At 42.8% G+C, this 13,232-nt stretch overlaps 1 protein-coding gene across 3 annotated transcripts in view; it reads right to left on the bottom strand.

Annotated features, from left to right (window-relative positions):
* The window catches only part of SS18 (SS18 subunit of BAF chromatin remodeling complex), a gene marked incomplete at both ends in the record, with an annotated part of 40,603 nt that extends 37,504 nt beyond the window's left edge, over nt 1-3,099 (bottom strand). For 2 of the 3 annotated variants that reach the window (XM_079534004.1, XM_079534005.1), the window contains one exon: nt 2,915-2,983. In XM_079534004.1, the coding sequence (XP_079390130.1) occupies nt 2,915-2,983 (69 nt within the window). Of the gene's footprint in view, nt 1-2,914 lie in introns of all 3 variants that reach the window. The other variant, XM_079534006.1, reaches the window with a different exon arrangement.
* Nucleotides 3,100-13,232: the final 10,133 nt, after the last annotated feature.

Genomic DNA, 13,232 nt, shown 5'->3' with positions numbered 1-13,232 from the left:
AAACTTGGGGCATAAATTTTTCTTCTCCCTCCGAAGCCAACAATTCAATAATAAAAGACATTGTAATGGTTAATTGATAGAAACTGAGCTTAACAGGCATGATTGTTTCAAGGAAACACTTTGAAAAGTTAGGCCATATTTACATTATAAATGTTCTGTATAATTACTCTTAAAACACAGTTTAACTGGCACAACAGACAATATTTCAGAAGTGTCTGGGAATATGAACGCATGCTAATTACTTTTCTGGGGAAAATAAAGTTCTAAAACCATGGGAAATTGCAGGTCTCACAGCCTTCTGCAGGAAGTACAGGAAATAAAGATGTTCTATGCCAACAAACAGGAAAAAATATACAGCCTGGTTTCCTAGAGTTGCACATTCTCACGCTTGTGTCTTTGTTTTAATCCCCTCATCTGCTCTCTGATCAGACAGCAATTAAGTAAAACCATGGCAAGTCTTAACTACCAACAAAGTTACCAAGTCTGCTCAGCTAAATGGAAAATATTACATCAATTTCTTGGTTCCTCTCAGTGGAAAACTGGTTTCTATCCTTGCAGCCTACCAAGTGCCACATTCTAAATCTGCAAATCTGGCCACCTCTTTCCTCCCCTTATGTTTTGGACATGACACTCAGCTACTGAATTTCACAAAGCTAATACAATCTTAATCATCTTCGAGGCTCTTCCCTTCTTCCGTACAGCAAATCAAAACATCTCAAGTTTGAACGTGGTTGAGATTAGCCAGGTATATAATTCTACAAGGGAAGCACAAGCACTGTAATTATATCACTTTCATTTCCCTAGGAGTCCAACTTCAGCAAATTCTACAAAAAAAAACCAAAAAACCAAAAAACAAAAAACAAAAAACAAAAAACCAAAAAAAAAACCAAAAAACAACTTTTTTTTATTCCTTTTGACTAATCCACCTCTATTACAAAGAAGATCATAAACCTTACAACCTTAAGCAGTTCACTCAGGATTTACATCCAGATAAAGAATAAAGCAAACAGTTCAAACAGTTGAGTCTTCCCAAATTCAAACTAGCAATTCACCAAAATACAGTAGAACAATCAGTGAAAAATTGTTCTTGCCCAAAATTGCTGGACCTGGAAACACCGTCCTTAAGTAGGAATCACAGACAAGAACCACAATACCCCAAGTTTCTGAACTCCTGACACTAAGCAGAATTACATTTGCACACACCTAAGAGGATCCTGGACACGCTTGTACACTGGCATACTTTATATGTGCTAACATTAAGTGTTAAGGAAACGCAGTGGCCAAATTCAACAGAAAAAGAGCTGGGGAAAAAGCAATTAGTACAATTTATATAGTATACAGAGTACTTGCAAGGGAAGTCTTGAATGAAGGCTCTTCTCAAAGACTCCAACTGTCTAGAGAAAGGCAGCATGTCAGCACCTGGGGTGGTGAGGCGCTGGCACAGCTGCCCAGAGAAGCTGTGGTGCCCCATCCCTGGAGGTGCTCAAGGCCAGGTTGGATGGAGCCCTGGGCAGCTGAGCTGCTGGACTGCAGCCCTGCCCACGGCACTGGGGGGGACTGGGAGGGCTTTAAGGCTCCTTCCAATCTGAGCTATTCTACAATACAGGTAGAATTTGGAAGTGCCAGCGAGATGGTTGTTCTCCTCAGTGCTGCCATGCACGCTGTACATCTTTGGTGAAAATAAATAAATAAAGCTAGGAGGAAAGAAAAGGAAAACAAATAAAAAACCTGTATGTATGCCTGACAGGACTAAAGGCACTGTCTGATACAATCAAGCTGTTGCTGATGGAAAACCAAGAAAGTTCTATGAAGAAGTTACAGATGTCTGCCATCACAAGATAGCCTTGTTTCTAGCTGGATGAAGACACCTCCAAGACTTCTGACAACTTACATGTGCCAGTTACAACAATTCTCCAGCTTCAGCTATAGCAGAGTTGTGCCAGTACACTAACACTCAATTAGTGGCTTGACTACAGCACAAGAAAAACCTAACTGTCTACATTCAACACACAGTCAGTGACCTGCAGCCTGCAGACAGCTTTCTACCTGGTGGATACGCATTTCCCACCCTCACTTCTGAAGCACAGACTTCTGTGGTACTGTGTAAGGCTACACCGTAGCCCCAGGTCTTCCATGACACCCTGAGCCCGCAACACCTTGCTGACTCCCACGTTCTTTCCTAAGCCAGAAGCTGATTGTATCTGATGAGCTCCCACACAAGGAGCTTCCCACCGTGAGTGGGAGAGATTTCAGAGCAAGAGTTGCACTGGTGACAGCGAGGGCCTATGGTTAAGTCCCAAAGCACAGCACTGAACCGAAGCACACTCCCTCACCTCTGCCAACACGGAATACCGAGTTTAGAACACAGAATCACAGAATGGCCAGAGTTGGAAGGAACCTCAAGAATCATGAATCTCCAGCACTCCTGCCACAGGCAGGGCCACCAACCTCCACATTTAATACTAGACCATGCTGCTCAGGGCCCCATCCAACCTGGCCTTGAACACCTCCAGGGAAGGGGCATCCACAACCTCTCTGGGCAGCCTGTTCCAGCACTTCACCACTTTCTCTGTAAAGAATTTCCCCCTGACATCCCAAAACACCACAGGCACGCTTCCCTCTCGCCGCTCCCTCCCGCAGCAGCCCCGTCACGGCCGCCGGCCATAGCGCTTCCCTTTAAGCTTCAGAGGAGGAGCAGAATGGGAGAAGGCCTTATTTCGCGGCGGCCCCAGCACTCGCCCCGCGGAGCCCGCAGTTACGTAGGGCCCGGCTCGTTTTCCCTGACGGCCTCGCACGGCCCCCATCAGTGCGGCCGGGCCCTCAGCCCGCAGCCGTCCACCGCACCGCAACGAGGCCTCAGCCTCGCTCCGCCCGGCCGTCCCCGCGCGGAGCGAAGCCCCGGGCGCTCCCTCACCTTCTGGATGGCGGCCGGCGTGATCTCGCCCTTCCCCCGCTGCCGGGGGGCCGCGAACGCCACCGACATGTCGCGCCGCTGCCGCCAGCAGGGCCCAACCCGCGCCCGCCCGCTCACGCGCACCCCGCGGCGGCGGGAGGCGGCCGCGATCCGGGAACGGAGCTGCGCGGGGGGCGGGGCGACACAGCCCGCTCCCGCCGGGGAAAAGCTAAGGTGGGCCGGGACTCCTCCCCGCTTTTCGACAGCGAGAAGGGAGCCGCGAGGGCCGCTGGGCGCTTCTAGGAGCTTGGCCGAAGCAATGGGACCGAGAGCCGGTCTCGCCGTTCGAACGCCGCCGCCCCGCGCCGCGCCGACCTCGTTGGCCACCCCTCTCTTTGTCGCGGCGTTGGTACGTTCCGACCCCGCTCTGCTCAGCGCCGGACGGGCGGTGAAGTGGTACGGCCGGCAGAGGGGGAGGTGGGAGCAGGCGGCTTTCGCATTGCACGGAGCTGCGCTGCTCCCCGCGTGGCGGCAGTTGGTTGCGCCCGCGCAGCCCGCTCTGCCGGCGGGGCGGGGAGCGGCTCCTCGGAGCGCTGTCTGAATCGACAGGTGGAGAAACGAAGAAATAAGAAGTTGCAGGGGAGCAGCTGGTGCTGCATGCGCGCGGCTCGGCTGCGTAGGGCCTGCTGGCTCCTTTCCCAGCCCCCGTTTGTGCTAACAGGGCTTTTTCCTCTGTCTCCCACACGCTTCACCGTCATCGCGGCTATCGCACTCGTAGCACAGCAAAAGTGAGAAGATTGAAGAAACCTGTTCTGCTCAAGTTGATAGACATCACGGTGACTCATGGCTACCATTCTGTGGTCTTTGAGTGAACTCAGTTGCAGCTCTGCTTAAACTGATGAGGTTGTTTTAAGTATCACAGTGAGGAATCCCTAGAATGAATCACAGGGTTGGAAGGGACCCTAAAGCCCACCCAGTCCCATCCCATGCTATGGGCAGGGCTACCACCCAGCAGCTCAGCTGCCCAGGGCCCCATCCAACCTGGCCTTGAGCACTTCCAGGGATAATGGGGCACCACAGCTTCTCTGGGCAGCTCTGCCAGCGCCTCACCAACCTCTGAGTGAAAAACTTCTGTCTGGCATCTAACCTAAATCTCCTTTAGTTTAAAGCTGTTCCCCCTTGTCCTATTGTTATCAGACCACATAAAACATCAGTTTCCTTCCTGCTTTATAAGCTCCCGTCGAGTACTGGAAGGCCACAATGAGGTCTCCCCAAAGCCTTCTCTTCTCCAAGCTAAACAAGCCCAGATCCCTCAACCTGTCGTCATAGGACAGGTCCTCCAGCTCTCTAGAAATGAGGAATGCATGACAGCTGTAGAATGTGCTATCTCTTAGCTAGCTGTAAGTAGAAAAACAAGGACTTCATTCTTTAGCAGTATACTCATGACTCTTCGGAACTGATGAGGTGTGTGAATGTGTCCTAAGGCAGCAGGCCCCTTCATTAACTGGACAGTAAGTGTTCTCATGAAATACACTAAACACCAAGAACTCAGCAAAGTGTTTTCTCACAAGTATAACTTATCTTTCTCTCATTCTCTGTTTACCCAGCTGCTGTCTGCAGAACATTTTGCATAGGGGTATCTTGGTGATGGCAGTATTGGAGAAAATAATGCTAACGTGTCAGCCATAGAAGTACTGCTTTGAAGATCTAAATGTTGTTCCATATTCTCCCACGTTTTCATCTTGATGATGAGGAAAGGAGAAAAAATAGGCTTATGAGATTCTACGGATGAGAAACTGTGAAATGAATGGAGTAACTGGCTATTGTATTTTGCAAAAATTGTCCAAATTAAATATGAAAAACTTTTGAGTGCTTTCGTATTTCCACACAAAATATGGGAGATTGGTATATAGAATTCAACTGATATGTGCGTAAGATCATTCATTCCTAATAATTAAAACCACATCTTTGTCCTAGTTTTGTCAGGCAGTTAAATTAAATCGATTTATTTACCTTTTCTTTGTGATGATTTTTCCTTCCCATTTTTAAAATGTTGGATTTCTATATTCATAAATAGCAACAGATCTAAAGAGACATTGGAAAAAGACTCCACAGCTCTACTTTAAAAACAACATTGTAAATAATGGCACAGACACGTACAAGTAAGGAAATAGATAGCTACAGTGGAAATGTGCCACATGTCTCAGAACAAATAACCACAATAGGGTGTCTCTTTTATGACTTTCTTAATGCACTGCAATATGCCTAGATATCAAAGGACATATGGTATATTTTCTCTTTAATTGCATATTTATTTGCTCTTGTGAGTTACTCACAACTTTAACATTATTTAATTGCAATTTAGATGCGTAAATCCAGATCATCACCAAGAGCTTCAAATACAAATATATTTCAATCAGATCTTTCTTCCACTGCTGTTCTAATTTTCATCAATGTATTACCCTTTTTGTTTATGTGCATTTGAGTATTCCTTATTTCCTTTGAGATAGAAGAACACAGAGAAGGATGGGCCCTTTTCTGAAAGGTTCTTTTTCCTCAAGCTTCCAATTCATACTTTTTAATGGTAAGTAGCAGGTTATGATACAGGCCTCAAGTGTGGAGTCTGGAAAGTATTAACATTTTGTTTCTTGAGAAAGAAAGTGAAGGGAATAAAGGTAGAGTGGATTTAGTCTTCTCAGGACTGAGTCAAAATTCCTCATCACGAGGAATCAAATTCCTCATCACAAGAGGAATCATGTTTCAGTTAGTTTCTGAGAAACATACAATATTTGCAGCAATCCACTCTTTGAAGAATTCTGAGGGTAAAAAAATTGTAAGCTATCTCCAGTTTCTACCTATGTTTTCTGGCAGTATTGCCTGAATTCCCATGCATTCTCTGGAATAGAATGGAAAGGTGAGAGAAGGAATCAGCATACATTCCCTTCCATGAGCAGGCCAATAGAAAATGCTAAATCATTATTATTTTTACATTTCAGATTTCATAATTGATGTTTACTGAGATATTCACAAGACAAAGGGCAGCAAAAAATGTTATGATAGCTTTGTCTGCTTAGACTTGCTTGACTAAAGGTGTCAGTTGAGAATGTTTCCTGAGAATAATTCCTCCGTGTTAATTTTTCTCAAATAAAGCTTTTAACATATTGGTGACAGCACTATGCTTTATGCATTTTGTGCAAAAAAACCACTCTCCTTGCTCTACTACGATAGACCATCTGCTAGTAGGATGATAGGTTGAATTACAGCCTTTTTTTTTAGGGCACATCAGGGTGTTTCTGTGTGTGTTTTGTAACATCAGCAATACAATCAGGTAACAGTTACAGCAAATCCCAAGCAAGCACTTTCTTTTGATAGATGAAGATGGAAAATAGCAGAAGGAAGAATTACTGTTGTTGGTTTAGTGATTCTTTACCAGCTGGACTTGGTGTCACCTCATGACTTTGGTGGGATTTCCTACATGCCCAGTCTCCATGGGGGTTCATGTTGCTGGAAATAGAGTTAGCGTCTGTCTGTTTAAATGGCTGAGTCTGAAGAACGATTTAGATTCTACTTGATAAGCAGTAATTTGTTATCAAAATACGGCAATATTAATGTCAGGGTAAATTATGGTTTTCTTGAGATTGCACTAATGGTAAATTTGTCTTGAATTAATTCTTTCAGCTTCTTGTTTGATACTTTAAATTTTGCCATTTGTATTTTGCACTGGCTATTGTATAGAATATTAATAAGAAGTAGCACCTGAAATGCAAGCCTCTACATTTTGATAAAAAGTTGATTACTCAAATAGGATTGCATAGTACAATTATATTGGTGGCTCTGCCGTGTTCCAGTGGGGCAATAACAAAAACAGAAAAAAATCAATGCGATGCTAAATTTTTATTCTAGTGTCTGTCATTTTAGTCTGAAAATGTAAATATTTAGAATAAGGGCACTCACATCATGTTCAGTAGTTTGCACTTGTGGGAGTAAGCGCAGCAGCTGAATAGAGAAAATCTTTCTGTGTCCTGATTTTATTCTTCAAAAGGGAATCTCCAGCTAGTAGGAACGTATGCTATAAATAAAGAATAGCAGAACATCTAATCTAAGCCTCTTTGGAGCTAAAAATTCTTCAAGAATTCTTAGATGTTAATATTTTATTTTAGAACATGGAAACAAAGTACCATAGTTCCTGATTTCTTCGTTTTTTGAATGTCAGAAGCAAAGCAGAAAGCACACTGTGCAGCTACAGGATAGTACTTCTGCCTTGTCATCGGAATTCTAATCAACCACTTGATGAAGGAATACAGAAAGATAATTAAATCACATGTAGTTTTCTTTCTCTGAAGAAAGATTGATCTCATGACCTAATTGAGACCTCTCTCATTCTTCTGTCAGTTTTTCCAGTACTGCCCAGGATACTCTTGTTCTTTGCCAAAAGGGCATATTGCTGACTCACACTCACCTTGTCCACCTAGATCCCCGCATCCTTTCATGCTGGGCTGCTTTCCAGCCAGTTGGCCCCAGTGTGTACTGATACATGTGGTTATTCTTACTGAGGTGAAGTACTTTGCACTTCCCTGTGCTGAATTTAATGAGGTTCATATCTGACCATTTCTTCAACCTGTTGAAGTCCCTCTGAATGGCAGTACTCACTCCTCTCAGTTAAACAGTATTGGTCCTCATACTGACTCCATACTACATACTGACAGAGGTATATCACTACTGACTATCCTGCTGGACTCCATACCACTGATAACAACCTTATGAGCATGACAGTTCAGCTCATTTTCAGTAAGACACTCTACTCTTACCTAATCTGTACTTTATCCATTTGTCTGTGAGGATGGTATGGGAAATACTGTCTGAAATGTCATAATGGTTGGGATTAAAAAATCCAGTACTCTTCCCTCTTCCACCAAACCTGTTGTCTCTTCACAGAAGGCTATCAAGTGGGTGCAATTCACTCTTCATAAATCCATGCTGACTAGTCCCCATCACCTTTTTGTCCTTAATATACTTAGAAATGGTTTCCAGGATTTGTTCCGTTACCTCCCCAGTGATTGAGGTGAGGCTGAATGGTCCCCTGGATCCTCTTTCTTGCCTTTCTTGATGATGGGTGCCTCCCATCAGGGTCCATGGACCTATGTAAGTTTATTTTGCTTAAATATTCCCTAACCTAATCCTGTTCCACCTTGTTGTCCTTGTTCCAGAATATCCCATGTCTCTAAGCATGGTGGTTTTTGAAAGCTGGTCTTAAAGACTGATGCAGAGAACATAATGAATACTTCAGCTTTTGTGGTGTCCACTGTCACAAGGCCGCTGCCCCACTCAGCACTGGGCTCACATTTTTCCCAGCCTTCCTTTTGCTACTGATAAATTCATGAAGTCTTTCTTGTGTTTCACATCCCTCACCAGATTCAGGTTGGCTTTGGCTTTCCTAACTCATTCTCTGCATACTCAGACAGCGTGTATATTCTTCCAGGATTCCACCTCTGTCCTTACATCAACTATTTTTGTATTTGGGTTCTATTAGGAATTCCTTGTTTATCCTTGCTCAGTTTCCAGCTTGTCAAGGTGGACCATTTTTGAGTTTGGAGGAGCTGAATCTTTGAAAATTGGCCATCTCTCATGGATCCCTCCTCTCTCTAGGACCATATCCCAAGGGAGTCTTTCAAGTAGGTCCCTGATCAATCCAGATTCTGCTCTCCTGAAATCTCAGTTGTAATCCTGCTTTTTGCATTGTTCCATCCTTCCGGGATTCCAACATCTCATGGTCAATGCAGCCAAATCTGTCCAGGATCTTCTCATCCCTGACAAATCCTTCCTCATTTGTATGTGTGAAGTTCAGCTAAATTCCTCTCCTTGTTGGCTCTTCGATCATCTTTTTTAGAGATTTGTCATCGATGTGCTCCCCAAGCCTTTTGTGTGGCTTGTGCCTTGCTGTGTTGCAACACCATCAGACAGCAGGAGCGCTAAAGACCTCTGTGATGATCAGAGCAAATGTGAGACTTCTACCAACTGTGTGAAGAAGACCTTCTACATACAATCATAGAATCATAGAACCATAGAATATCCCAAGTTGGATGGGACTGAACTGCTGGCTCCACACAGAACCACCCCAAATTCAAATCGTATATTTGTCCATTGTCCATACACCCCTTAAGCCCCAGCAGCTTGGGGCTGTGACCACTGCCCTGGGCAGCCTGATCCATGCCTACAGACATCTGGTGAAGAAACTTTTCCTAACCCCCACCCAATGCTCTCCCGATGCAGCTCCATGCCGTTCCCTCATGCCCTGTCACAATCACCAGAGAGCGGAGCTCAGCACTGCCCCTCTGCTCCCCTGGTGAGGAGCTGCAGGCTACAACATAGCCTCCCCTCTGCCTCCTCTGCTTGGCGCCAAACCAACCCACGGACCTCAGCCGTTCCTCACACACCTTGCTCTCTAGATCCTTCATCATCTGTGTAGCCTTCCTTTGGACACTATCTAATAGTTTTATATCTTTCCTATACTGTGATGCCTAAAACTGCACACAGTGCTCAAGGTGAGGCTGCACTGGTGCAGAATAGAGCACTGGTTGTACTTCTTCCCGATTGAATATAGACACCCAGAACAAGTTCACTAGTGCTGTTCTGCGCCACTTGTTGTTGCTGAGGTGCTGTATGAGAGAAATGGCACCACTGGTTATTAATAGTGACAACACTGTCTCTAATCTAGTTTTGGACAAATATAATTGAGTCGACTCCTTGTCCATCCCAGGGCAGAGCTCCATACTCCATTTCTGCTGTGGTCTCACGTAAACAGCATTTGTTTTTGTTCTCTTATCTCTGCTCATTTTTTTATACACTCTATATATTGCTCTTTAAATTATAGAAAAAAAATTGCATTGCCATTTAAAACTGTGTTCTTTAACTTTCTATATGTAAGATTTCTCAAAGTCACCATATATCTTATCAGAAGCTATTCAAGACTAATTATTTTGGTAAATAAAAAGCAATAAATTATACAACGAAATACAAATCAGGGAATACAGTTTTATTTGTCCAAAAATAGATTACAGAGAAAATCTTGTCACTCTTAATAACCAGCAGTGTAATTTCTCTTATACAGCACCTCAGTGACAACAAAACTCAGCAAAGAAACAATATACTTAGATTCCTGTAAATAACATCTGTGAGTATTACTGTGCTTGAAACCAATTTGGGAAAATAAATGCTAACTGAAATCTTGTTGCATTGAATGTACATTTATCGTTCTCCACTTTTAATGTCTGATATTCTTGCTGCTTGCTTGCTTTTTTTTTTCTATGTTCCAAGTATTTTCAAGGGTAAAATCATTATGACTGTTGATCCAGTTGGAAGGTGAGGGTCTTCAACACTTCTTACATACACTGCATATACATTTCACTCTTAGCTTGAAATGAGAGATACAGAATATTCGTATTTTATAATACTTTAAAGGAAACAAATATATACTTATGTTGAAGACATATATTGTGTCATTGTTTGTACCACGGTATTCGTCCTTCCAGAAGGGGCTCTGTTTCCCTTTGGCTCCATTTCTGTATTTCATACTTGCCTAGTAATTTAGTCACCAAGACTACGTAAGGCACAGGACTCACTGAAGGCTAAATCCTGTTTCCTTTGAAAGCTTGCTCACTTATAGCTTTCTGTCCTGAGTAGTTCCATCACTGGTGGAAACGGAGTAGGTATGTATTTTCAAGAGCCGAAAAAGACTAAGATATTTTGAAGTGTTTCCTTTACCTTGTCCAAATTTCTAACATAGATTGTGCAGGAACAGGGAATGGTTGTTTGAAATAGTAATGTCTCCATTCTGTATTACTGTACAGATGCGTATATATAAAATATGTATTGGTTAGGCAAAATATTGCCTAAACACTCCTTCCACGAAGAAATTATTCTTAATTGAGCTGTTGTCGTTTGTTGAGCTGTTGACTCTAGCATCCTCTCCATTAGTCCTTCTTAGAAATTTTCAAAGCTGCAGTCCTCATGTTGTGTTTTTTTCCTACGAACATGAGTGAAAGGAGCTTCTCTCATAACTGTCTGCAGTACATCACTGTCTACATTCAAAACTGTTCCCTGCTGAAACCCCCATGAAACCAGGGACAGCACTTAAGTCGCGATTTGGCATTATTCTATAGCAAAGTAAACCTCACAGCTAGTTATTCTCAAAAGCAATTTTTTTTCCTACAGCCACTCTACACTCACTTGTGGCCACATGTTCCCACTTTGTCTACTGTGCCATCACTGTTACTCATCTGATCTTGTAATGAGATGGTTAAAGAAGTTAAAATATTAGAAAAACAATTGCTTTTTTTTATGAGTAGTTTTATGCCTGTTTTATTTCATGAACTGGGAGTAGATGAGTTTCAGTGTCAAAGTAAGGGAAGACAATTACTGGGGCAGAAGAATTGAGCAGAGTTGCCCTTCTCTGTCAGCAATTAACTTTTAGATCAGCTTAGCCATGATTGCAGCTATAAACACATAGTACACTGAGAATACTGGTTATCACACTGATCCGTGTTGTCTTTCTACCTCCCTGCACCCGTGTGTCTGTAACCACTTCACTTCCTTTATCTTCTACTTTGCTTGTAAGTGTTTTGTTCTGGGGCTGCATCTGTATTGACTTTGTAAACCACAAGTTTTGCAACTTTGCAAGTTTTTGCTGTTATGTTTACCACAATGTATCTTTTTTCCTTCCTAACAGAAGCCAGACATTACTATTTATTGCTTGGTGAGGATGACACAGCCCTCACAGAAATGTATGTCTAGATCATTGTAAAAAGGCTTAGTATTATACCTCCTCAAAATAATATAAGTTAATATTGAAAATTAGAACATGTCTTTATTCTGATTTAATAGTTTGGAATTTTAGTGCTGGATACAGCTGTGTTGGATGCACACATTATCTGTCAACATCCTTCAGAAAAAAAGAATTGTAAGGAAAATGTATACACTTGATGACCATGTCTGTTTGACCTTTGCAGGTATTTTTCCTGGTTTTATTACTCTACAACATGTTCTGTTGCAGGTTTGTGGTATGAAAAACACCTTTAAAGACTGCTCTTGTGAAAAGCATTGTGGAGACAGACACAATGGTTTGGGAGCTTGGTATTAGGAAATCACAGAATCATGTCGGGGATTGAAAAGGACCTGAGTTCCTACATAACTGATCTAAGAGTAGCAGAAGGATTCTCATGAGAACTGTGCAAAATGTCTTGATCTTTAAAAGACAGATTTTGTTGATCCCTTGTTATTTTTTTTATCCATCTTAGACAGGTCTGTTTGCATCTCATCAGCCTGAACAAGTCTGATGGAGAATAAAAGCAGCTCTGGACTGGCTGCAACTGCAGTAAGCAGACCGACGGCGAGAGGTGGAGAAAGGCAAACCCAGGAAATGAATTCAGCAGAGAAAATTGGGATAACACTGGAAATATCATCCCACTGAGAATTTGAAAATAAGTTTGAGCTTGAGTCTGTGTTGTTGTCCTCCTCTTCTTCCCTAGGAACTACTTCTTGATATTTCCCTCTCATTTATGAAACACCTGCACCATATATGAAGTAATCCCTGTGAATATTTGCCTCCCCAGATGTTATATTTCTTCAGATGAGGATTGAATATAGGGAAGACTGCATGGAAACTCAGCAAACTGATTAGCAAAGCTGCCTGGAGCATGCATCTCATCTCAACATAAAGTTTTATGGGATTTCTAAACTGCGTGGTCGTAGCTAGTTGCCGCTGCAAGACAAAGGCTATGCTCTCCCACTGTCATAATCAAAGTGGCTTTGCTTTCTACTAAGGCATGGTAAGTCAGGCTGGAAGTGAGACCAGCAGTAAAATAATCCAAGAAGAAAAGTTTTCCACCAGGGTCTCACCCAGGCTGGGCAAGAGACAGCTCAGACACAGGGAACTTGTATAGCACTGACTTAGGTAAGCCTGCACTGTCACATACCTGGTGTGTTCCTGGGTGCCACTTTTTTCTCCTGTATCAGCTCTAAGCAAGGCACTTACATTTTCTCCCTGGTGCTGCCTCTGGTGCTTCGTTGGTTCTTGTGAGTTAACTGAAATATTCCTAACTCTGTGAGGATAAGTGAGAGTGAGGGAAGAAGTTTGGAACTCTAATTTTTGGTGACTAAACCATTACTATCACCCACTGAGACTGTATTTTGATGTTAGAGCAAATTTTAATACCATGCATGCAAGCTGCTACTAAAGAAAATCATACATCAAAACGCACTGATTCATTAAAAAAAAAAAAAAATTGCATAATTGCAAATTGCATGGTTGTTAAATCTAGTTCAAGGGAAGCTGTATATACAG

This window comes from Tetrao urogallus (genome assembly GCF_951394365.1).
Source record: "Tetrao urogallus genome assembly, chromosome: 3".
In the NCBI taxonomy this organism is placed as follows: domain Eukaryota; kingdom Metazoa; phylum Chordata; class Aves; order Galliformes; family Phasianidae; genus Tetrao; species Tetrao urogallus.
This window is presented reverse-complemented; position numbering and strand designations above follow the sequence as displayed.